Source organism: Pezoporus flaviventris, unplaced genomic scaffold (genome assembly GCF_033815535.1).
Source record: "Pezoporus flaviventris isolate CSIRO_AGI_PZ_B2104156 unplaced genomic scaffold, CSIRO_AGI_Pfla_v1 ptg000025l, whole genome shotgun sequence".
NCBI classification, from domain to species: domain Eukaryota; kingdom Metazoa; phylum Chordata; class Aves; order Psittaciformes; family Psittacidae; genus Pezoporus; species Pezoporus flaviventris.
In genome coordinates, this window is record NW_026892573.1 from 4236544 (window position 1) to 4262921 (window position 26378).

The following is a 26378-nucleotide window of genomic DNA, read 5'->3' on the forward strand; positions in this document are numbered from 1 at the left end:
GGTTTCCCTGTTGCTGACTCACATAGGCCTAACCATAATGTTTTCTAAGGAATGGCTGAATAGAGCCATAGGATGAAAACTTCATCATATTTTCATGGCTTTTCCTCACACTTTTTTCCCATTATAATTTTTATTCTTGTAAATTGAAATATTTGTGGAAGTTGAAACTCTTTGCCTATCATGGAATATGGGAAAGATACTTGTAAAACACTACTTAAACTTTCAGGGTATCAGGGTATTTATTGAAAAAAAAATGAAGTTAGAAAATATTTTCCTTTTCCTGATAAAACCAGACAAAATGTTTTCTGTTAATTGCCATCAGCTCATTAAAATATAAAATAAGAAAATAAAACTTGTTGCAATGGATTAAAACAAAGCACTGCCTAGATCAGCATCCAAAGCCAGAGATGATTCTTACCAGTTTCTCATCCCTATATACTTACCCAAACTCCAGACACTCCAAGATATTGTACAGCCACTATGAAATCACTAAACCATTTAAGCTCTTCCCCACCTTTCCCTGCTACTTGTTGAATACTTACTTGTGGTTCAAGTTCTCCCCGTCGTTTATATATGGCTTTTTCTCCTGTCAGCCCATCAATGATTTTGGCATCATCTAGCTCTCCAACAGCCTGGTGTCTCAGCCAATGTCTTTCCTTACCCTTGGCCTACAACAGAAAAGAAACTTTAATTCACTCAGCAACATGAGTGTTATGTTAGACAATTTAAGACCTACTGGACATGACATACGCATGAATTTTCTTTGTAATGATGTGATAATTTTGGCCTAAGTCAACGAAATCCAAGCACATTTACATAGCTTTACATGTTCTTCTTCTCTGAAAGAAAAATTAACACTGCCAAAGAACTTGTTTCATATGGTGGGAGTTTAATTGTGGACCGCAGAAATGTTAACCTTTTTTCTTGCAAATATGCTGGAAATGCACGTAACAATGTAACGCGCGTAACTGTGCAGAAATACAACCAGAGAGACGCACATAACCGACCATTTGTTATGTGTCTCCAACCAAGCAGGGCAAGAATAAAACAGCAGGTAACTTAAAGGCAAAACCAAGCAGTGTTCACCTTAGGTAACGGTAAGTGGTTTCTTTTAAAACGATAATAACAACAAACTATTTTTCTGTTTTAAAATAAAAACCTTGGCAATTGTGATACTTAAGAGACAGTCCACTAAAGGCTTCTGTTTTATTTAAATGGGCATTGGTTATCTACAGCGTCACTTAATGAACATGCATTACAATCCAGGAACTCAAATATTCATGGAACTCCTCTCCATAGAAGCAAGCACTTACGACTGAAGACTCAAGTGTTTCAATATTACAAGCAACATATTTAAGAACATTTCCAAAGGATAGCTTCATCATGGTTCATAATAAGTTAGATCCCTCTAAAGACAGCAAAGTCTGCATATATGGGTTTCATGGTTTACTTAATTTCTGCTTAAATCTTCAGGTTGAAGATGCTTAATTTAGTAGTAAGCCCAGCAAGGAAAGATTTTAAATCTATATATGTATAATGCTTTTGTACTCTCAGCAAATTACTGCTCAGCAGCTGGAGGGAAATCAAATATCCAGCAGGACACAAACTGCCTTAAACATTGGTTCTCAGGAATGAAAATCAGTTGCTTTCCAATGAGCAGGAAGTGTCACATTACAAATCCCTAATAAACTGCAGGCCTGGGATTTGAGAGGATGAATCTTTATAATTTTGTACAGTCTGAGCACTCAGATGATGGCTTCTTAAGACTCAGAGAATCTATGATTTCACTTTGGTCAAAATTAATGAGGTTTTCTTTTTGGTATGTATGGAAGGAGTTCTGTCTATTGCCTTACAGTGACTCAAGACTAAATGGACTACTTTCCTATGAAAATAAGAGGGCAGGAAGAATACAAAGGCTCAAGGAAGCGATTTTTTGATTAACTTTACAGTATAGAATTTACATTACTGTGACAAACATTTTTTTTTTAGCTAGGTAGTGTCAAAAACTTTACAGATGGGATGCAAAACCAATGCAAATACATAGAAACCTCAGCTTTTTTGTATATCACAGAAAGTAAAAGAGGAAAAGATTTCTTTCTAACTACAGTTAGTTGTGCTCTCTGATAGAATTTCATGGTGCTGCAGTCAACCTAGCTTTAACCCACTTTGGCAGGGGGGCATCCATGAGGTTTTTTCACCACCAGCTAATAGTTACCAGTATCATTAAATATTCTTGGCAAGAAATTTAAAGTTCCTTATTCAGTAGGATCATCAATTCCATCGTTGCCCAAAGAGTTGTATAACATCACAGAGATGATACCTGCAAATTCCAGGTGACCTCTACATGCTCCATCAAAATCACAGAATCATAGAATCACAGAATGGTTTGGGTTGGAAAGGACCTTAAAGATCACCTAGTTCCAAGCCTCCTACCATGAGCAGGGACACCTTTCACTAGACCATGTTGCTCAAGCCCTGTCCAACCTGGCCTTGAACACTGCCAGGAACAGAGCAGCCACAACTTCCTTACACAGCCTGTTCCAGTGCTGCACCACTCACAGTAAAGAATTTCTTTCTAATACCTACATCTCCTATATTTAAGCCTGAACCCATTGCTCCTTGTTCTATCACGACAGTCCCTGTGAAACACCCATGGCAAATTTCAACAACATTCCAACTACCCATTAAAAAAAAATGTTCCTGGAGACAACATGCTACTGAGTGAGCACAGCCTGTCTAAAATGAATTATGCACTTTCTAGGATGATGCAGATGACATGACTCTGATCCTAGTCAGCCACTGTAAGCGTTTCCTTAGGGCTGCTGTTTTGCCAAATTTTTGTCATTTGCTTTTTTTTCAGTAGGCAGGAGGGATGAACAACAGAAGATGATAAAGTTTTGGCTACATTAAGCTAATTCTTAACTACTTTCTCTGCTGTTTTCACTGAGCTTTTCATTTAGTTTTGTGATCATTTGCTGTTCAAGAAACAGCAGGGTGAGACTATGGACACAGTTAAAAACATTCCAATCCCTTTTGAAGCTTAGGAGACAAAAGCTAGTATTTGAGCTGAAACTTTATTGGAGGAACACAGAGTAGATATTCTCTCCTAAACTAGGAAAGAATGCTGACAAAATCTGACCTCTTTCCAAAATAATGCTAAAATTATTTAGACTACTTACTTAGCATCTGCCTCTTCCATGCAGAATTCCCAGGAATTTATTTCCTTTATAAATGCTAAAAAAGTTCCCTTAAGCACGTATGTTATACAGTGCACATATATATTTCAGAGAAGCTTCAAAGCATTTTCAATATGCAATTTTCACAAGCTTAAAAGCAATAAAAGTTTAAAAGCACTTACAATTTTAAGAGAAAAACAGAACTATTACATATATACACTGTGCTTTGATATTTTACTAGAAAGGGCGTACAACCCATTACTATTGTAATATACTGGGACTGTACAGATGAAAAAATGTAAGTGTTCATTGTGCTGCTTCTGAAATTAGAAAAACGTGCTAGATATCATATCTTATCAGCAGGGCAATGGCTGATTGCAATACACCACCACAGTAAATCTTTTAAGTGAAAGGTACCAAAGACGTATTTACAACCCCCCCTTCCAAAATGTAACTGTGATGTCTACAAATATCACAGAAAAAGTTGTGTATGTGAAGTGATCACATCTAAATATGCCACTTGTAATGATATAGGATAGTATGAAATGCTGCCAGTTGTGGTCTGCATTTGATTCTGGGAAAACATTCTGCATATGTTCCCTTAGCTGCTGAAATCACAAAACTACTACTGACACGGCACAGAAGTTTTTGCATTGTCAGCTCTCTGAGCCCTGTTTATTATAAGGCTGCCACTACTTTATTCTTGCTGTTATGACCAAACAGCTCCCACATGGTCTAAATCAGACAGAGCTCCAGCAGGCTCGCTGACACAGGCTCAGGTTTGCCCAGTTTAAATGCAGGTACCTAAATGATGCTCAGAAGCTACAGGGACAGTTGCCCTGGGTTCCCTCTGTAATAATAAATAAAAAGAGAAATACTTTCTGGAAGGCAAAGGTGTATAAAATCTAAGATAAAATCTAAGAATCTAAGTCACTCTTTCTGAGTGACTGACTGACCATAATCTTTTGAATCTGGAGTTCAGACAGACAAGCTTTATTCTGGGTTTGGCCAGCGTGAGGAGAGAGAAGAAAGCTCATCGTTAACCACATTTCCTAGACTTCTGGCTTTGCTACTGAAGATAAATAACAATTTGCTATTTTTTGTTAATGTTGTTCAAAGAGCTGACAGAGATCAGTGAGTTATGCAAAGCAAAATTAACAATGAAATTACATTCTCAGACTGTATTTATGTATTACATTCAAGGATCAGCCTATTCCTGTTGGTACGAATTTTTGCAAGCCATTAACAACTTGACCTGAATCTCAGCCTCTTGATTCTTGAGATGTAAAATTTTATCAAAGGAACACGTTTTTTAAAAACTCCACGCACCTAACAATAAAACACATCTGTTGAAAAGAAAATCCATATTAAATACCCATGGACAATATATTTCCATTATGTGAACACGCTGAGTTTGAAACAAAGCAAATTCAAACGTTTTTAAAAAGCTGAAATGTTCTCTAAGGAAAAGGTAATATGGGATTTTCGCAAAGTTAAAAACACACAGACATTTGAGCTGCAAAGTTTACTACAGCTGTGTTGCTGACTTCTTATTTGAGAAATGAGGAATATCTGATTGATAGCAGAAATAAAACTGTTTTAGCTGAGAACCAATGGTGTACCTAGGACTATCCAGATAAAAGGGACACAGAGGCACAGTCTTTCATCAGGGTTGAATAACTAACCATGTTGAAGAATTCAGATAAATACAAAAAGATAACATGAAATGTGCTTGGACTCAGCTTCTCAATTAATAGAAAGCATTTTGCAACTAAGTAACTCCTATTATAATTTGTCTTCATTTTCCTAGTGCAGCTTCTAACAAGAAAACCTCTCCAAATCTGTATAAAAATTGAAGTTAAAAATTAGCTTTCAATATTGTTGTTATTCTACAATCTAGCTTTTCCAAATTCAGTGAGTTTGTTTCTTCATCATAAAGTACATATACTAGCTCTGTGATTAGCTGTTACAGATTTTGAAAGTAAGTTAGCAAAGTCTCATAAATTACTGAGGCTTATAAGACTTTGCTTTGATATTAAAATGATCTTTTTAAGAAAGCAACAGGATATGTCTCCCTATATTAAAATATGTTATATTTTGATTATAATTTATGTGATCTCTGAATGTAAGAATTTTGGCTCCAAGGAATAGTTAAGACAGACAAAAAAAAAGACGATAAACTGAAGATTCACTTATTCATTTCACACCTAGAGTGTGCTTCCAATAGCATGTCTACTAGAAACATGGTAAAAAAATCACCTAGATACAAATGATGTAAGAAATCCTGAGATTTATATTTAAATTCATAAGCCAAAAGCCTGTGTCCTGAACTGAAACACACATATTAGGTGCACATGTCACCTAATTATGACAGTCTCAAAAGTTCATTACATGAGGAGCTCTCTAAATTGATACAATCATAATAAAATTGGCTCACTTGCTAATGGTTCTCTCTCTATATATGTGATTATAGTAGTGTTGTTCTAGTTACAAAAGCTTAAAGATATAAATAAGGCAAAGAAAAATGCTACCTTTCTTATTTGCAGTACCAAGGGATAGGATGTTTCGTACCTAGGAGGAGTCTGCCAAGCATACAAAATAATTTCTTTTGATATTTCAGTTTTATTGCAAAAGTAAGGAGACAGATTAGCCACAGCACAGTGCCTAACTAATAAACTAAGGTATATGTATACCAGTGGTTGGTAGCCTCCAACAGAAATATTTTTATTCAGAGGTATCTTATAAGGAGTAAAATTAATTTCTTTCATTTCAAGTGAAGATTTGAATATTCCTCCTATAAAGAACACACTTTTAAATTTTATTTACCCCCATATGATCACTAGTATTGATAAAACCTGGAACAACCACAAGACAGATTCCTAGAAGAAAGGTAAACTAGTGGATTTGGAATTCCACCTAGGAGATTTGGGCTATACCTCTTTTTATTAGTATGCGTTAAAAACAAACCTGAGAAAAAATCATGTTTTCAGCTGAAGATGCACCTGAAAGTCTCAACCAAAGTGGGTATTTCTTTTAACATCTATAGCATTTGCACTTCTCAGCTAAAAAAATGTCTTTTGGACAGGAGGTAAAGACAAAGGCTGAGCTCTGCAGACCATCACATATTCTTTTAATAACATATATTGTTTTCTTTCATGTAATTTTGCTCCTGAGTCAGTAATCTTTGTAAACTCTGGTATGGGAATACTGTGACTTGTAGAGATGAATACTGTGATCCCCTTAAAAGCTGCCTGTGAAATAGCAGAATCACAGAATAGTTAGCGTTGGAAAGGACCTTAAGATCATCAAGTTCCACCCCCCCTGCCATGGGCAGGGACACCTCACACTAAACCATCTCACCCAAGGCTTGTCCAATCTGAACACTGCCAGGGATAGAGCATACACAACCTCCCTGGGCAACCTATTCCAGGGCCTCACCACCCTAACAGGAAAGAATTTCCTCCTTATATCCAATACAAGAGTGTTTTTCCTGTCCATCGTTATAACCCAAATCTTTCAGTCCTCAAAGGTACAATCATCAGATGGCAACAGGATGTTCACAGGATAGCATTTGGGGCCTAATGTAATGTGCTCACCATGTTCCTTTATTACCTGCAGATTGTCCAGGATGATGCGGAGTGACTGAACTTGACGTCGGACTGCTCCAGAGAACCTTTCATAAGTTGATGCATCATATTCACTCATCTGAATCTCTTTCAATCTGAAGCAAAGAACAGGGAGCTAAGAACAGTTTAGGAAAGCAGCATATCATCCACTTACATATGTAAACAGCAGGTTTATTTATTTGATAACAGGGAAATTCTTCCCAATGTAGGGACTACCTGTGGCACTGTAAAAGTGTCTGCTGAGGTATAATAGTTCAAGTCATCTCACCATTGGCCTACAGACCTTTCAAATAGAAGCAATTTACTCATAATGGTCCATCTTGAAAGATATTTCTTAGGTGATGAATTCCTTACAACACATAATTTGGATTCATCATAATTCAAAGAAATTTCCATATGGCAGATAGATACATTTTTTTCAGAAGATAAATATTCTCATCAGTCTCCTTATCCACCTAGGTACGTTTTACTCTACCAAATCACAGTAATTTTAAGTTCGGCTTAATTCAATAAAATATTCTATGCATCTTGTCCAGAACGGTTAAACACATGCTGGCAAGCTCTGTTAAATGGTAACAAACAGGATAAGGTACTTGATAAACGCAGTTAAGAAAGAAAATTCTTTTTAACCATCTTTTTCAAATTCTCTGGAAAATGGAAGGGAAAATAAAGGCTTCTACATTACCTCTGTTTAAAGGCCTTTTCACCCATCTCTCGAGCAGCTCTCTTAACCTCCTCTGGAACTGCATCCTTTTCAGCTTGAGATATTTGGTAAACCCTGTGGCCAGCATCCAGTCGATATGGCCCACCTTTGCCACCTAACCCAGCAGTGTCTCTCCCACCTAACATAGTTGAGATAAACAGTTAAGACTATGCATTTGATAATAAGTAAGAACACATTTTCTTTAATGTTTCCATTGTCATATCTACAGAAACTCCAAAAATGTTGCCAACAATCCCCAGTAGAAATATTTATTGCCAAAGATTTTCAAAACCAAACCAGCTACCACGGTAAAGAAGAACTCCAATGGAATATTTGTGTTTACCACCCCTTGAGACCAGACTCATAATGGTTTTCACCTGTATGAGGGGGACTATACATCATGAAAGTTTTGTACATCTCAAAACTCCTGGTCCTTAAAGCCGTTCATTCAAACTCTGTCTTCTCCCTAGAATTTGTTGGTTTACACTGTTCCCAAACCACTTTCTATCTTCACTATCATGACGTTTTAGAATTAGGAGGCACTATGCCTGTTCTGTGTGCCTCTTGCCTAAACCACCTAAATTGCTGTGACTACAGACACATGTAAGAGAATGGCAAATAACTAAGCCTAGCATCTATGGCTGCAAGCCTCTGGTTCTCCACATGGCCAATGAAAAGAAGCAACATAAAAATGTAGTTGGAGTTCTACTACACACAGTTTAAATTAGACTCTGTAAATACCTCTTTTCCCTGGCAATAAAGCAACCTTGTATTGGGTAAATAGCTCTAGGCAGAGGATGTCCTTGTATAAATTGATTTCTGACTGGCACAGCAATGCCCTCAGATATCAGTCAGTGATGCATTAACAAAGAGTACGAAAGACCTGTTCCACCAGCCCACGTATTTCCACCAACATGCGGCATGTTGTCTGGATCCACTTTTCCATGTCTGGGGGAACTGACATCCAAACCACTGTCCCTCTGAATGGTTATCTGTAAAATAAAGAATAGAGCTGTAAATCTCTCTTACAACAAGGAAAACCACTCTAACAATCTAATAACAACATACTAAGTCAGCTGAAGAGCTAGAGCATTAATTCAATAAATGCAATAACCCACACAAGGACACATTAGATGCCATATACGAACCACTCAGTGCATTCAGATCTTATCCACATTAGAAATGTGCTTTCTCATAACTGACAACATATATTCGTAGAAACTATCATGTGCTGTTTGAGCACTTCTCATAGCACCATACATCCACAGTACCGTACATCCATTTACAAATTTCATGCACACCGAACTACAGCTGGACATTCTTTACTGATGGGCAGATTGACCTTCCTTTCACAAACAGGGACTAAAGAAATGACATGCTCTTCTCTGAGATCCTTCAGTAAATGGCTAGCTCAAATATCATGCTCAAGCAATCCTTAACTTCCCTGCCACGACTGCAGAAGTCTACAGTAGTGGTTTTTCTACATCTGTCTGCTGACAGCACTTTCCCCATCGATTCACTGCAGAGCTGACCACCCAACAGCTGTCAGATGTGAGTCACTTTAGGCTGGGGCTGGATGTAAGTGGATGACTGAAGGTAAAAATACTCCTTCCGGTATAAACTCCGAGTCATATTGAGAATCAATGATTCATGTGTAAACTGCCCTTCTATATTGTCTATGATTTAATGCCACTTTATTATTTTAAATGAAACTTAATGACAGAGGTGTGAAATTAATGTCTTTAACCTCTAAGCTTCTTCTTATCGACCATAATACATTTAATTCTCTGATGAATTTATGTACCTTATAACTACAATTTATTGCCTTCTCAGGACTTCACTGGCATTATCAGGGTTTTCACTGTGACTGTACATTAGTGTAATCCTTGAATTCACTGTCTTGCAAACTCAACTTTGTGCTGACATGGATTCCACACATTTTTGAACTGCAAACATGTGCTCTAACAATAGTATCTTGGCAGTTATTCAAAACATGAGTTTCTTTTTCTTTATAGAATTTATATTAATTCAAAGAGGTACAATGCATCCTCTGTGAACCATATCATTAGTGTAAAATCAAGATCTAATCTGATAAATTACATTAATTTAACATTTGTATAGGAAAAAAGACACTTAACCAGAGCAGCATGTTACCCTTAGGGTCATATACTTCTTTGGTGTAAGAGATTTCTTCAAAAATAAACAGTTCCTTTTTTTTTTACATATGTAGTAGATTACAAAACTATCGGAACTACAGAATCACAGAACAGTTAGGGTTGGAAAGGACCTTAAGATCATCTAGTTCCAAACCCCCTGCCATGGGCAGGGACACCTCACACTAAACCATGTCACTCAAGGCTCTGTCCAACCTGGCCTTGAACACTGCCAGGGATGGAGCATTCACAGCCTCCCTGGGCAACCCATTCTAGTGCCTCACCCCCCTAACAGGAACGAACTTCTTCCTTAACAAAAGAGTATATATATATATATAAGTGTGTGTCAATAAAAATCACTGGACTTAGTTTAAAATAAAATCATAAAACCAGAACAGTTGTGTCAGCCTCCTGAATCAAAATATTATTCTATAAAGAGAAACAATAAAATAACGGAAAATGCTTTACATGTTCACCTTTCTGGATTCTTCATAGAAAATTACCCGAAGTCTGCAGAAGGGAGATCTATAAGGCAAACATAAACTGACAAACTGAAGAAGAGTCAGTGAGAAAAATCTAGTTTGGCTGGAGTGCAAAGGAAGACAAGCAAAACAAGTACTGAAAGTTCTGAACAAGCTCAAAGAAACCTAAAAAATCCATAGTAACTTCCAGAAGCTTGCCTGATTGGAATTTCTGAACATACTGAGGTTTCTCATCCAAGTCAATGAAGCAAATGAACAAAAATTTTATGTGAGAAGAATATGAAGGCTGCAGGTCAGAAAGATGCTAAAGGAATGTGTTTTCCTGAAGGGGCAATGGCATGAAAGAAGTGCTTGCGAAAAAGGGAAATGAAGAAACAACACCATATAACAAGGTCTGTTAATGCTTTGACTTCATTTTCTGGTGCTGCCTCTTACACATCCATTCACTCCTGACAGCAAGGGCAGCTAGGCAGGAATAGAACTAAATACTCATTTTATATTCAATGAGAGATACACGGTATCTGAACAACTCGCCTTATATCAGTTCCTTCTGAGATATACGAATGGATGCCAAAACACTTTTACATGGCTACACTTCATTATTTTTTTTCTGACAACACTGGGATTCTAAGAGTGAACTGAATAGGGAAACTCATAAAAACACATTCAGTTTGGAAACTAAGTGATCCTATCACACTTCTTATAGTAACGTAAAGAAGAGTCTCAGAGAAGCCAGTTACATGATTTAATGAACTCAGCAACACAATGGAACCAGGTGCTCCACGTCTGTCATATTTATGCTAAATAGCTATTAAATGCATAGCAATCTGTAATAGGGGCTACTCTGAAGGTGAGTCAAAGGCTGGTTGTTTTGTCTAGACTTCAGATGGTCAGGCAAACTATGGTAAGGGAACTTTATATTGTACACTAATCAAACCTTAACCATGTTTGGAAGTGGATCTAGAACTGCATTTATGCCACTTAAGTTAATAGGGAATTAATTCTACTGAATTCTGATCATCTAGTTTAATAAAATTAAGCCAGGAAAGTAAGGAAGCACTGACACATATCACATTTTGAAACTTCAATCATTCCTCAGTAAGAGAAAGGAGCTGAATTTACTGAGAATCACATAGCTGACCCACACATACCTTGCACTGCCTCTACAGGACACTGTCACAGCTATGGGAAGAAAAGAGCTTACAATAACAGATTAATAAAAGTTTGTGAATTACAGAGAGGACTGCTGTACTCAATTATTAAAATTATTAATGTCTCACACTTACATCAATATTTCCTTCTCATATAAGACCTGTTTTCACAATTACAGTACTTCCCTTTTGACCACAGAATTAATTTTCTTCTTATATATTGCAAACAAAACTTGCTGGCTGTATGAGTATAACTGACCAAAAGCATCATCAAATTTAGCTTCAGCTGATTTCATACAAGAGAAGTTAACAATATTCAGCATCCAGTAATCTTAATCATACACTGCAATGAAACTGAAAGGAAAAAAAAAGTCTTTAAAAAGGAGCTTCACTACCTCAAAGGCAGTCCCATGTCCCATGCAAAACTGTGCATTTCATTAACAAGTGCTGGTTGCCCCCAGTTTGCTTGTGACAAGCAAAAAAAATGTAACAAAAGAAATGACAGCCACTCTTTACCATGTCAACGTTTATGTGTCTGATGGCAATAAAATCACTGAATTGCCTGAATTTTTATAAGATGCTTTAAAGAAAGTAATCAAAGTACATCTAGACTGAATATGTATCAGTATCTATTACTAATATGTTTACAATAGTATCCAACTTAATGAGTAAAAGACACTTAGCAAAGTCAACTGAAATGAACATTTCAGTATAATCATTATTCGGTCATTCATTTTTCAGAGTATTCATGACCTTCAACACTGCCACATTTTCATCCATGCATTTTAAGCCCGCATATCAGCTCTTCTTGTTCAAGTCTGTTACAATAAACTGAAGACTAAAATTCCAGGAGTTACCTTTGCAGAAACAGGGAAAGAGAGAAGGAATCTCCTCTCCTTCTCTATTTTCCCACTTGATATTCTCTTTATTCCTCAGAATTTCATGCAGGAGATCTAACCAACGCTTCTCACTGTCTTAGATGCCCATACCTTCATTACAGACTTGTACAAAGCTGACTTTAGAACACGGGGCAGAACATGTACTTGGATTTAACCACTGACAGAAAAAGAACTCCAGGTTACAGGTTAAGAAATATCTTTCAGACTTTGTAAACAAAAATTAGATGAGGCTGAAAATATTTTTAGCTTTGAACAGAAAAGTAATAAAGGAGTGATGGCTTCCAGCAAAATGGAAGGGCTTTTTCCTTGATTCAATCTGGGATGCATCTCTCATGCAGATTGTTTTCTCAGTTGTAGATATTCCTGTCATCCTACCCCATACATGACAGGCTTCTGTTCAACCCAAGCTGGCTAGAGAGTAGATGGTCTTTTAATACAGCAGCTTACTTCTGTATTATGATGTGGCTGGCTTCATTAAAATTCCCGAAGGGTGCAGGATGTTATCAGTGCCAGAAAAGCTCCTTTGCGGTGCTTCTAGCAACAAACGCAAGTTTCTACCAGAGGACTGGCAAAGAAACTCTGGCTTCCGATGGGGGTGAGCTGCCTCATGTACAGGGAAACAGGTCTTTCACCTCTTTGCTTTAACACATCTGGCCCTGCTTATGCAAAACACAATGCTTATTTTAATACCTTGGATACAACCTAAAAAGGGAGGAAAAAAACAGAGAGAATACTCTAATTCCAGGCTAACATCCTGCAGGTGCAAAGGGATGTAATATGTACTTTTAATAATGGACTATATTTCTGTTCTCTGAATCACCCCAAATCAATCTTTTCTTATTCTTTCGGGTATGTTTAAACAGAGCTGGCCATTCCTTACAGGATTCCACATCTTCATAAAAGAAATAAATGGAATTCCTCTTTGTTGCACGCAGCGACAAACAAGTAACTAACCCTTCTACTAAGCCCTTTAAGCATTCAGTGGATCATTCCACATACAACACATTTACTAAAACTGCAACCAGCATGATTTCATGTGTCCAGACTTAATAAACACAAATGGACAAAACATCATTTTAACAATTGAAGCAAACAGGGTCACAGCTGCAGTAGTTGCAACTGTAAAAAACATTTTCATAGGAAGATTTCTAAAAACTAAGGTGCCCAAACAATTAACTGTTTTCACAAGCATTTATTCTAGTAGTAGGAATAATAATGTATTATTTAGTGTTTCTTACTGTTAGTCAGAACAAAATAGGAAAAAGAACAAGTGCGCTAAGATCTGAGGTAGAAAGAATGAATCTGCTATTTTGAGGGAAGAATTAATATGCTATTTTGCCTTTTCATTAACATACAATATATTAAACAGGGCAGTTTACAGTCAATGAAGAACACGTGTTACCTCCTTACAATGCATTATTTTTGAAAATATAAATTACATTAATATAAAACCACTAAAAGTACTATAAAGTTAAAACATTAATGTTTTCTTTAATAGCTTGCTTTCCTCATTAGAACTATTGTCAAAGATTGGGCATGTATCAGAAGATCATCGCAGGAAAAGAAGTGAAAACATCTTAGGCTTTTGTCCTACGGTGATTTGGGAGATATTAATTACTTCATCAAAATCAGTGGCAAAACTTTTATCGCAACCATACATTATTATGAAAGAAGATTAGCTTTGACTATAACAAAACATGCCTATTCTCCAGGTGGAAAAGGCATTAAATAATCCATTCCACAGTGGCACAAAGGATTAGGAAATATATTCCAGGGAATGCAAAATTATTAGTTTATGTGCAAAAGGCTGTTTTTTTCCTTGAAACAAAATTTTTGGCTTCTTTTATGTCCCTTAAAACCTCAGCATTACTCTAGGCTGTACTGAACAGGTCACAAGAACATCCTTCCTTCCAAAGACATTCTTTATCAGCAGCACGAATATATGCACTGTGTTCTCAAAGAGCATACAGAAGTTCCACATGAGGGAAATCAAACGCTAATCTGCCTGCTCCATGGTGGTTTTACATTCTATTGTAAAACTGATTCTACCAAAGACAGAAATAAAAGACTTTATAATCTATACAAACTAGTGAGAGAAAGGCAAAAATAGGGAAAAAAAATAATCTAATGGCTCCTATTGCTTTTACTTGTATCATGTTCAGCTTTTTTATATGTACTAAAAATTAACAGCACAATTTCTATTCACATCAACAGCACAAAATTGAGCCCACAAGTCATTTTTCTACGGAAAGGAATACTCAGTATTAGACAATGTCCTGGGTTCATAATAATGTATGAAATACATTCTGTTTCTTCAAGTGTATCCTGAAATGTAAAACATTAGTCATGCGCAGTGTAAAACATTTAATAGGTTTTCTTCATTCTACGGGCTTCATTTTGATTTTCTATCTTGTCTGCAAAACTTTGCAAGATTTCAAAATGAACTAATGAAGCTTCTTGCATTATCTGACTGCTGTGAACATTTCTCTCTCAAAGTAGCTTTTAAAATTCATATAGGCATTAAACTTCTGTCTCAAATAGCAAACCTGTTCAAAGCATCATAGCTTTAATGGAATTTTAGAAAAGTGAATTTGTGTGGGGAAAGAGGTGGAGATTGGAGTGAAACACATGAAAAGAGGTATCTGGCTTGCAAATGAAAGTTTTAAAAAACACAAAACACTATATAAAATGTAGTTGTTGCTGCTACGGGTCTTCTTTTAAGCTAAATGCTGTCACTCTAAGTACCAGCTCAGAAACTCTGCAGCAGTAGATGCATTAGAGTCTTTTGTCTATGAATATGCACTCTGTGGCTTAAAAGCTGGATAAACTAAATGAAGTAATCAGCGAATATCATACATTTGTTTCCATCTAACATACCCTCTGCTATATTAACACCTGTGTAAAATCCATTTTCCTCTGTCATTATTAAAAATTGCCTAACTTTAAATTCAATTCTCTAAAGTAACTTTCTTTAATTTAAAGTTAGGTAATATTTAATTAAGAATTAAAAATTCTTTTCAACTAAAAGATATGAGGTCATAGTCTTTTTAGTATGTTAATCCACTATAAATTCTAATCAGAGCAGATAGATCATGTCTAGTTTGGTTATTTACCATGACTACCACATACCTAACATCAATGAACTCAGAAAACAGTACATTTGATTTCTTCTGTAGTACCCTGAATAACCAGCAGCTAAAAGGATGGGATAAGTGAACACATTATTACAATTTGGAATAATCTACAGATCAGATGACATAAATTTTCACTGAAGTTGTCCTTTTACTAATCAGAGAACAACTTTCTTAGGGGCAGAATTATTCACGTGAATTTGTCTTGCTGGGACAGCAGGATTTCATTGGTGTTAGGAGCTCCAGCCTTTATGTCAGCAACATGCTCTGCTGCAGACTTGCTGAGGTCTGAAAGACAGTGTGTTGAGGTTATTATATTTTCTTCCACGAGAACTGTGGGCTTTTGCAGGAAGGTAAGAGGAAGAAAGAGGAACCTTGTGCTGGATCAAAGCCCCATCCAACCTGTCCTTGAATACTGCCAGAGATGGGGCAGCTGCTGCTTCTTTGGGCACCTGTGCCAGTGACTCAACGCCCTCACAGGGAAGAGCTTCTTCCCAGTGTCCAATCTCAATCTACACTCAGATTGAAGAATCATTCAGTCCAGGAAAAGGTCACAGACCTGAACTGTGTATCTGGGCCTTGTGGATCTCAGAACTGGAAATGCTATCAAACTGTACCCTCTAATCCACGTACTGACTAGATAACTCTGTAATCCACAATATCTCCGGCTTTTCAGGACCCCATGCAGCACTGTAGAATGCCATCAAATGGTTATTCCAAACTTATAAAAACTCTCCACAGCCATGTATTTTTCATAATTTATGGGGTTTGCACCAACAGTATTTAAGATGAGCAAAATCACTGTTATTAGCCCACCGATGCCCTCATGTGGTCAGAAAAATTACTTGGTCTAAAGTAGAAAATGCAGAACCAGGGAGGTGGTGGGAAGTACTTGCCACTCTTGTTAAAGGTCATACATTTATCCCAAATCAAGAACTGCAGGTTTGCCCAGTTCATTTTTACCATCAGGAAAAGTCTGGATTTTTGTTAAAATGTTATAAAGTAAAAAGGAACAAAAAGGAAAAATTTTAAATTGTCAGTATAGATTAAAGTAGATCCTGTGCAGTGAATATGAACATGTTGGGCTCACTGAAAATCCTGAATCAATTATTTTCGAGACAAACATCTAACCTAAACCCCAATTTTCTTCAGATGAGCTTGCATGAACCTTTCAGGTACAAACTGCAGTTTCAGAAAATAAAAAAAGAATATGTTCAATAAAACAAAAAATATTAATTTACTTAAGGGGTGAATAATTCATGTAGAGTTTTGTGTGATTAGTTGAGTGGAATCCAAATAAAATAAATGAGGCTATTCAAGGAAGGGAATAAGCATTTGCCTTTGCCCTCATCAGATCTAAATGTTAACTGATGGGCTACAGAAGAAAGTCTGAATGTTGGGAATTCCTACTGAGTGCTGCTGAACTCATAAAAATGCTGATTTTAGCAAAAAACCATTGCATCATGGATGATCTAAGCAGTTAAGACATATGAAAAAACTCACCCTTACTTTTTTTAGCATTGGCGATGAAAACGTCGCTCTTTTACATTACTGACATGAACCATATGTTCATGTCTTCTAGCTTCTCACAGATCACAGAATAACTTACATATTCTGTTACTGAACACTGCTATGAGACTGTGAAGATAGCCATTTAAATCTGAGAAAAATACCTATTACAAGCTCAGGAGTGTTGCATCCCAACTAGAAGGAAGTGCAGCAGGAGGGCCAGGAGACCTCCTTGGATGGATAAGGAGCTGCTGAGGAAAATTCAAAGGAAAAAAGAGGCTTATAAAAAGTAGGAAGCAAGGACAGGCGGCCTGGGAAGAGTACAGAAATGTTGTCCAGGAAGCTAGGGACCAGGTTAGGAAAGCTAAGGCCCAGTTAGAATTAAGCTTGCTAGGGATGTGAAAGATAACAGGAAGGGATTCTATAGGTACATAGCGAATAAAAGACAGATTAGGGACAACACAGGCCCCCTCTGGAAGCTCTCGGGAGAACTGGCTAACCTGGATTTGGAGAAGGCTGAGGTTCCGAACGACTTCTTTGCCTCAGTCTTCACTGGCAAAGGCTCTGACCACACTACCCAAGTCTTGGAAGGCAGACGCAGGGACTGTGAGAATGAAGACCTTGGGCCCGCTGTAGGAGAGGATCAGGTTTGAGACCATCTTACAAACGTGAACATGCACAAGTCCATGGGGCCTGATGAAATCCATCCATGGGTCCTGAAGGAGCTGGTGAATGAAGTTGCTAAGTCACTGGCCATCATATTTCAAAAATTATGGCAGTCAGGTGAAGTTCCCAATGACTGGAAAAAGGGAAATTTTCAAGAAGGGGAAAACGGATGACCCGGGGAATTACAGACCAGTCAGTCTCACCTCTGTGCCTGGCAAAATCCTGGAGCAGATTCTCCTGGAAGGCATGCTAAGGCACATGAAAATCAACAAGGTGCTTGGTGACAGCCAGCATGGCTTCACTGAGGGGAAATCCTGCCTGATCAATTTGGTGGCCTTCTATGATGGGGCTACAGAACTGATGGACAGGGGGAGAGCAGTTGATGTCATCTACCTGGACTTGTGCAAAGCGTTCGACACTGTCCCACACAACATCCTGGTCTCTAAACTAGAGAGACATCAATTTGATGGATGGACCACTCGGTGGATAAAGAGCTGGCTGGATGGCCGCACGCAAAGAGTTGTGGTCAATGGCTCAATGTCCGCCTGGAGACCAGTAACAAGTGGTGTCCCTCAGGGATCGGTGTTGGGACCGGTCTTGTTCAACATCTTTGTCGCTGACATGGACAGTGGGATTGAGTGCGCCCTCAGCAAGTTTGCCGATGACACCAAGCTGTGTGGTTCGGTTGATACGCTGGAGGGAAGGAATGCCATCCAGAGGGACCCTGACACGCTTGTGAGGTGGGGTGATGCCAACCTCATGAAGTTTAACCATGCTGAGTGCAAGGTCCTACACCTGGGTTGGAGCAATCCCAGGCACAGCTACAGGTTGGGCAAAGAAGAGTCAGAGCAGCCCTGCGGAGACGGACTTGGGCGTGCTGGTCGATGAGAAAGAACATGAACCGGCTGCAGTGTGTGCTTGCAGCCCAGAAAGCCAACTGTATCCTGGGCTGCATCAAAAGGAGTGTGACCAGCAGGGTCGAAGGAGGTGATCCTGCCCCTCTACTCTGTTCTCGTGAGACCTCACCTGGAGTACTGTGTGCAGTTCTGGTGTCCTCAACATAAGAAGGACATGGAATTGTTGGAACAAGTCCAGAGGAGGGCCACGAGGATGATCAGAGGACTGGAGCACCTCCCATATGAAGATAGGCTGGGAAAGTTGGGGCTGTTCAGCCTGGAGAAGAGAAGGCTGCGTGGAGACCTCACAGCAGCCTTCCAGTATCTGAAGGGGGCCTATAGGGATGCGGGGGGTGGACTCTTCATTAGGGACTGTAGTGACAGGACAAGGGGTAACGGGTTAAAACTTAAACAGGGGAAGTTTAGGTTGGATATAAGGAAGAAGTTCTGTGGTGAGGCACTGCAATGGGTTGCCCAAGAAGTTGTGAATGCTCCATCCCTGGCAGTGTTCAAGGCCAGGTTGGACAGAGCCCTGGGTAACACAGTTTAGTGTGAAGTGTCCCTGCCCATGGCAGGGGGGTTGGAACTAGATGATCTTAAGGTCCTTTCCAACCCTAAGTATTGTATGATTATATGATTAATTGCATTTCTTGAGTTTTGCTGAATTTGTTTAATATGTCTACACTCATTTCTGCATGTTTTGACCTCAATAGCTAGATTTAACACGTTTTCTTAGGTAGCTACAGTGCATTTATATTTATTTTTTTCCCAGTTTAAGGTATCTTTGTACCTATTGCAGCACTCAAGGGCATTCAATCTACTCAGCTTGGCAACACAGTTACAAAGTATGATTATATATCCTTATGGGTGTATATGGTATTTATCCCACCTCTGACACTGCTACAGACACACAGCATGAACTTGAGCAAGTGACTTGCTTCTCCCATGTCTCTGTTCCCCCTTCTGGAAAGTAATGGTAATGCTAACTGGCTCCAGATGTTGCAATAACTACTTTTATAAATGTTTTTGGGTGTCTAGATGGAAAGGGTTATGAATGGATGAAGTAATTTTTTTTTCACTTCTCCATTTAGGTAGTTGCAATGATTCATGCTTTGTGGAAACACTGTATCGGTAAAATGTTAACTAGTCACAGCAGAAACTAAAAGACCATGCCTCTATCTACTGAGAAGAGGAAATGCAATTTAAGATAAAAACACTCATTTTTGACCAAATCCTCTCAATCATTTCCCCAGTGCATAAGATCTTGAATAAAACTCTCAAAACCTTCACCTAAAGTATTCCCTATTCTTACCTACATTTCATTCATGTCTCCTTTTAGTCCCAAGGTCAAAACATATCCAAAATATACCATGCAGAGTAGTCCACCTCTAGGGCCTCTTCTAACTCAATGCCATCTGGGCCAGTACTGCGTGAATTTCTACACTAGTGCAGAACTGTCCCTAGCACATTTGTTGTTCAAACCACTGGTGAGAAGCAAATGCAGACTTTTTCTTATTCATGTGTTTCTCTAGATTCATTCTACCGTCTTGGTTTTGTGATGCTGTGAGCTCTAACATGACAGAACCCCTCACCTGGCTTTTTGCTAGAAAATAAGATCAGGTCAAGTCACAAAAGCAGAGGCGGGGGAAAAAGGGAGAGAACATTTCCAGGCTCCGTGTCACTGGAAGGGCCTGGTCTCAACTAAACGCCTGCCCCCAGTAGGTAGACTATTACTGATGGGCAGTGAGTGAATTAAATTGGATAAATTGATGCACCCTTTAATTATTTTTACATAAACATTGTACTTTATCTAAATGAGGCTTAACAGTAAACAATGGTTATTGAAATACAACAGCCCAACTGTATGATAATGTAATCAGTGGTTTTTGCCTATTTAATTTCTATCAATAACCCTTTGATGCAAAAAAGCAACACAAATTTATCAATGTCTGCCTATTTGATGGCAAGATCTTTAAAATAAATCATATTTCAAATTATTTTCAGATATTTGATAATGAGATGACTTGTTCTCAGAAACACCAAACAATGAAAAAGCTCAGCAATTTTTGGATTTCAAGTGGAATTCATTGGTTTAAAAAATCCAGTATTTTGTTTAGATTTTTATTTTAGGCACTCCAATTTAATAATTTCAGAATATTGTAGTAATATTTTGAGTTTAAAACTTCAATAAATGAAGAAAATTTCTCACCTGTCTGTATTAGTGCAAACTTACATAAACATAAACCAGGTTTCCAGAAACTGTTTTTGTAGCCTCAAGACTTCAGCAGTTTGAACTCTGCTGAGTATTTCTACAATATAAATCAAATGTTGACTTTTTTGAGGACTGTCACAGCATTTTATCAAGGGAGCATAATTACCCATTATAAATAGAACAGCTGTTTGTTTTCCTCTGTTTCATTGCTTATGAACATCCACCGTGTTTCTCAGATTTAGTATGTTTGTGAAATCCAAAATGCAGTCCTAGAAGATTGCATGAATAGTTTCAGCTGAAGCCTGATTCATGATTTGTCTCCAGTCCGTCGAATCTATAGTTATATTGAAAGCTCCCTAATTCTTCTTTCTCTCAAAAGTCAGGTAGCTTCAGAGAGATTCTGTGTGTTTTTGCAGAACAGTGGTTCCAAACCACCTAGATAAGTCTCTTGTTGGTCTAAGAACATCACCATGAAGGGCTAATAAGTTTGCTAAGCCTATAGTAGCTTTGTGATGCATAAATGGCATCCTTTAGGGAAAGAAAATTGGGAATGGGTGGGGAATGCATTCTAATGATATGTGGAACACTGACAATTTTCTTCAGCGAGCTTCTGATGATTGGGAATGATGGGTTTAGTCAAAGAAGTTGAGATGCCTTATTACAGTCCAAAATACCTAGCATAAGCATGAAACATTATACAAAAGAAGGTGATTTTCACATGCTTGAATCAACAGATCAACATGTGGCTGCAAAGTATCTCCAATTCTGTAAAAAAAAGATATCAGGAAATATTTAGCTGCAGTTTTCTTAGCAAAGTAACAGTCTGTAGAAAATGAAACACTATACTTCTTGCTCTGCTGGTGTAGACAGGGTATCTACATGACTACATTTTCAAGGTAACAAGATCTTTACATTTCCAGAAAGGAATACCTTAATAAAGTACTGCTTTTATGTTTAGATCCATTGAAAAATTGAGTTAAGAAGGAAAGGTGAAGGCCTTCATGTCCAAATAGCAAAGTATAGAGTTTACACAGCAACCACATATCTATTATCTTATTGGAGATGAAAATAAAATAAAAATAAGAAAATAAAACAAAATAAAACACTTAATGTATCTCTTATTGCTCTGTAACGCCTCTGAAAAAAATGGTTCTTAGGCCTTATTATCTTTCCATTTAAAGCAAAGTGTGTAAAGTAAAGAAACAAGTTAGTGATAATCACGCAAGTCTGAAGAACACATAGAAGGCTTTGTTTCAGCCATTTTGAGTTTTGTCAAACTACTGATTTGAGCTGTGTGCCCTGTTTAACAGAGGAAAGAAGAAAGATATTCTAAGATTGCTTTACCTATGAATGTGCCTTCTAATTAGAGGCAGGCTATCAGGAGAGAGAAATCCTACAATAGACCTTGAAAACAGCTTAGTGACTGTAGGAAAACTTCCTGGACTTTACAAAAAACGGTTATTTGACATCGCTAGCTAAATGACATAACAGTTTCTGGTGATGTGTACTTCCCAAGCCAATATTCTCTAATATTTAGTTGACCAAGATTGACAGTACAGTAATACTGTTGAATAAAATCGCAAGTTATTAAAAAAACCCAAACCATCAACAAACCAAAAAGAAACCAAGAAGAAAAAAAACATCTATTAAAACAAATAAAGCCCTAACTGTTCTTCCTGGCTCTTTTCACTTGTACTGGTCAACTTGATCAGTAAATGAAATTGGGCTGGTGTAAAGCAGCTATTATCTGACCATAAGATGGTGCTAGTGCTACTGCAATGGTAATGAAAATGGCACTGGTAAAGCAACAAGCATCCACACAAACATGCTACTGGGGAACGAGTCTCCTTTACTCATGACTTTTATGAAAGGCATTTGCTGAGATTCAGTAACAAGAACGTGTCAGCTCTTGCACAAGTTTCTATAACTGCAGAACATCTTGCAGAAAGGGAGCTCAGAGAGGGAAAAGAAAGTGAAAGAAGAGCTATGGTTTTGGCCTAATATATCTCATTCACACTTGAAATAACTAGACACCTTGTAAAAAAAACTACAGAGAGATCTAATTTAGAAAAGACTCATCCTGTTTTCCCATTCTAATGTACTGTGAATGTCGTTAAAGAAATTCATGAAACAGAAATAACTGCAATGATAGATAGAGACAGGATCCTCCTAGTCAAAAATGGAGAAGTCCTTCCAAGGCACACTTTAGCTCTTCAAAATGACACCTTCTCCCATCACTAACAGAAGTCAAAGATGAAACTGAGCAGTCCTGAATTTTCCCTCTGTGTTGCAATGGTGATCATACATATTAGTCAGTACATTGACACTTGTACATACATACATACGTACATACACACAGAACATACATATATATGCTGTATATTTTCAACATCTACCTAAATATCCCATGTGGGAACATGGCTACATTGTAGCTCTGCTCAGCTAGGAGAATTTTCAAAATCAGCCAAAGGCACTACCGTGAACTCAAGGCATCTTCCACCTAGGATTCACGTTTCTTTTCTCGAGTATAAACACACTATTTTTTTCCAAGTATTTGTACTCTGGAAAAGTATTTGCTTTCCTTAAAAACAAATCGCATTATTCTACATTTTGAAAGTTGGGGTTAAAAACCAGCAGGAGATAAAGAACTGATTTGCACTTAAATATATTAGAATTTGGCAAAATACAAACACTGTAAGACAGACTGTCAGTAACCTTAATTACAGGGGTCACAAATACAATTTTTAATTAAGCTTTGTGTCTTTTTTTTTTTTCAGTGAAGACACCTACTCAGTTTTTCTTGCAGGCATACTTCTACTTTTTTTTTTTTTCAACTGTGTTTTTCAACACAGCCCTCCCCTCTACCCCTCTCCCAGCTCAAAATTCATTTGCAACTCACTTTGTTAAGTGGTTTCACTCCAGCTTTGTGAACTCCTACCTGCACAGGATGACCATCTTCTTGGCCAATCATGTTCCTCCAGTCCTGCAGTGACCGCTGGAGGCTGTCCAGCCCAGTCTCCCAAAGCCTCACACCACCTCCCATGTCCACACTAACCAAACCTGCTTTGCCCAGTGGTGCCAAAAGGGCATCGGCATCTGAGATCTTGGAAAGCCAAGCTGTATATGGAGATAGAGACTGTGATCTGAAAAACAAGAATTAATGTGATATGGGACTGTAGTGATAAGACAATGGGTAGTGGCTTCAAACTTAAACAGGGGAAATTTAGGTTAGTTATAAGGAAGTTCTTTACTATGAGGGTGGTGAGGCACTGGCACAGGTTGCCCAGAAAAGCTGCGGCTGCCCCATCCCTGGCAGTGTTCAAGGCCAGGCTGGACAGGGCTTTGAGCAACCTGGTCTAGTGGAAGGTATCCCTGCCCATGGCCGAGGGGGTTGGAACTAGATGATCTTTAAGGTCCATTCCAACCCAAACCATTCTGTGATTCTATTATTTTTCCTGAAGCTGCAATTAAAAAGAGGATAAGCATTTCTGTATTTAAGGTGGCAAAATGAAGTGAAATTACATCCTCATTCCATAAGACACTATTTAATCTGAAACATTCTACCTACTGGAATTGGTTATGACCAAAAGATACATGGCAGTATAAAAGGCAGTATAAAAGAGGCAGTAACACATATGCCTCTACATATGACTGAAATTCCCATGTACCAATTCAACTGAAGAAATGCTATCTCAGCATTTCACCAGGACAGCTATGCCAGAAGGAGGAAAGGCTGTTAGATTTTAGCACAGAACTATTCATACATATGAAAAGTCACTTCATTTATCACTTCTTAATGGAGTACATTTTAAAATCTGGACTTCTGCTTAGATTTGCCATAAACAGCTTAAATCCTCCTACGAGGTTAGGGTCATGATGTTGAAGTCTAGCTTTGTAATTTCTTATAAAATCCTAGAGTAAAATAAAGCATTATTCCCTACTATTTCTATGTTAATGCCTTACATTTTGAATGACTCTATAAAATGTAGGCCAATGGGTCAATTATAAAATGGTGAGCAGTCCAAAATTAATTCTCTATTAATTCAAAACTTCCACAGATTACTAATGAAGCAAAATTAATTTCAACAAGAATCAATTATTATCGTCAAAACCAACATCAAAAGGAGAGAATTCAAAAAAATCAAAACTATAAAATTCCTCCTGTGTGGCTTTCATACATGTGCCATTTAAGCATGTAAAGTTGAGAGACTGCTATTAAAAACAAAACCTTTATTATTACTGAAGTTGAAAGTGCCAATTTGCAACCAAAATAAATGTTTATATCATAAAACATTTGCAAATATGCTCTACAATGGTGAAAGCTAGATGCTAAAACCAAACAGAAGCCACACAGTCTGGTTATCTTAATGTATCGTGCAAGATACTTGTGAGGGAACATATACTTTTCCCAGGGAGAACCAAAACATACAGAAGCTATTTTCAAGATGAACTTTATACTGGATCAGAAATTGATTCCTGGTTTCCTGAAACATAACACTGGATCATTCTTCCTGTTTTGGTTAGAGCTTAATGCTACACAGAAAGGAAAAGAAAATAAAGAGAGCAAAGGAAAATAAAACAGGGTAGAGGAGGATAAAGTGGGTGAAGAGGGGAAAGAGCAAAGGGAATGAAAATCAGAATACAAAGCTACCTTTCGTATTCACTAATTGATTGCCACATATTCACTGGTATCACCTAGTAAACAGATAAAAAAATACTGACAGAAATACTCTGCAACAGTTGGAGAATTTGACACACTAGGTATGAATTATTCTTACTTTCCACATCAGAAGACATATTTGTTTATCCTGAAGTAATAATACACACTAAATTCTCTTTGCTCTTCCTATAAGACAGAGGCTGCTCTAATCAATAAAATCAGTTACCTTGGGATAGCAATGTATTTGATTTTCTTTGCGTTAAGATCTGTTACTTCCAAGTATCCAGCAGCTTCTGGAGGAGTGACATCTGAAAATAAACAAACATGTTATTTTCCTGCTGCATGATTGAGTGGTTATTGCATTTGCATTTAGCAGATTAAATTTAAACATTTTATTATGCAGTACCTGTCAGAAAATGATAAGCTCTCACATTCAGCACAGGAGTGTAACTTGCAGATACAGAATTGTTTTACTCTTACGACAGTGAGCAACCAGACAGGCACAATTATAAAAGAACAATGTATTTGTACAGCAAATGTCTAAATTATACACAAATATAGCTGTGCTCACAAAAGCACTAATCAGGCATTACTGCAATAACTCACTCACTGCTTTCACCTGTCACCAAAGATAATGTCAGCTGTATATCTGATTTTAAAAGCACATTGAAGACCATTTCAAAACATTGTGCTTACGATTCCTGCTTGAAAATTCCTCAATATTAACCTAAATGTTGTAGCCTTAAAATTGAACCACTCATTTTGCAGGTAGATTCTCAGCATGCAAAGACTGTATAACTTCACAGTAAACAGCCCTAGACTATCTGGCATTTAATATTCTGTTTACAGAGATTTTAATGAATACAGCTAACAATATGCTTCCACCCTCAGAAATAAATTTGTGTGTGTGTGCCCACACACACAGATTTTGCCACACACACACACACACACACACACACACACACACACTACCTACACACACTGGCTTTTGCCAACATACGAGTACACACTGCCTGGGCTCAGAAGCGCCTTCCAGTTAGGAGCTGCCTTTCATCTGCTTGGAACAGATTAAGGAACTTCAGTTTCCAGAAAAGAAACCAGAAGACTGAATTAC

General features: G+C 37.7%; 1 protein-coding gene across 1 annotated transcript in view; it reads right to left on the bottom strand.

The window, feature by feature from the left end:
* The window catches only part of VWA8 (von Willebrand factor A domain containing 8), a 178177-nt gene that overhangs the window by 15406 nt on the left and 136393 nt on the right, over nt 1–26378 (bottom strand). Inside the window, exons 36-41 of the mRNA XM_061457275.1 lie at nt 25491–25572; nt 23543–23747; nt 8389–8497; nt 7488–7644; nt 6789–6897; nt 543–668 (exon numbers count right to left, since the gene is read on the bottom strand). Coding sequence (XP_061313259.1) covers nt 543–668; nt 6789–6897; nt 7488–7644; nt 8389–8497; nt 23543–23747; nt 25491–25572 — 788 coding nt within the window. The remainder of the gene's footprint in view (nt 1–542; nt 669–6788; nt 6898–7487; nt 7645–8388; nt 8498–23542; nt 23748–25490; nt 25573–26378) is intronic.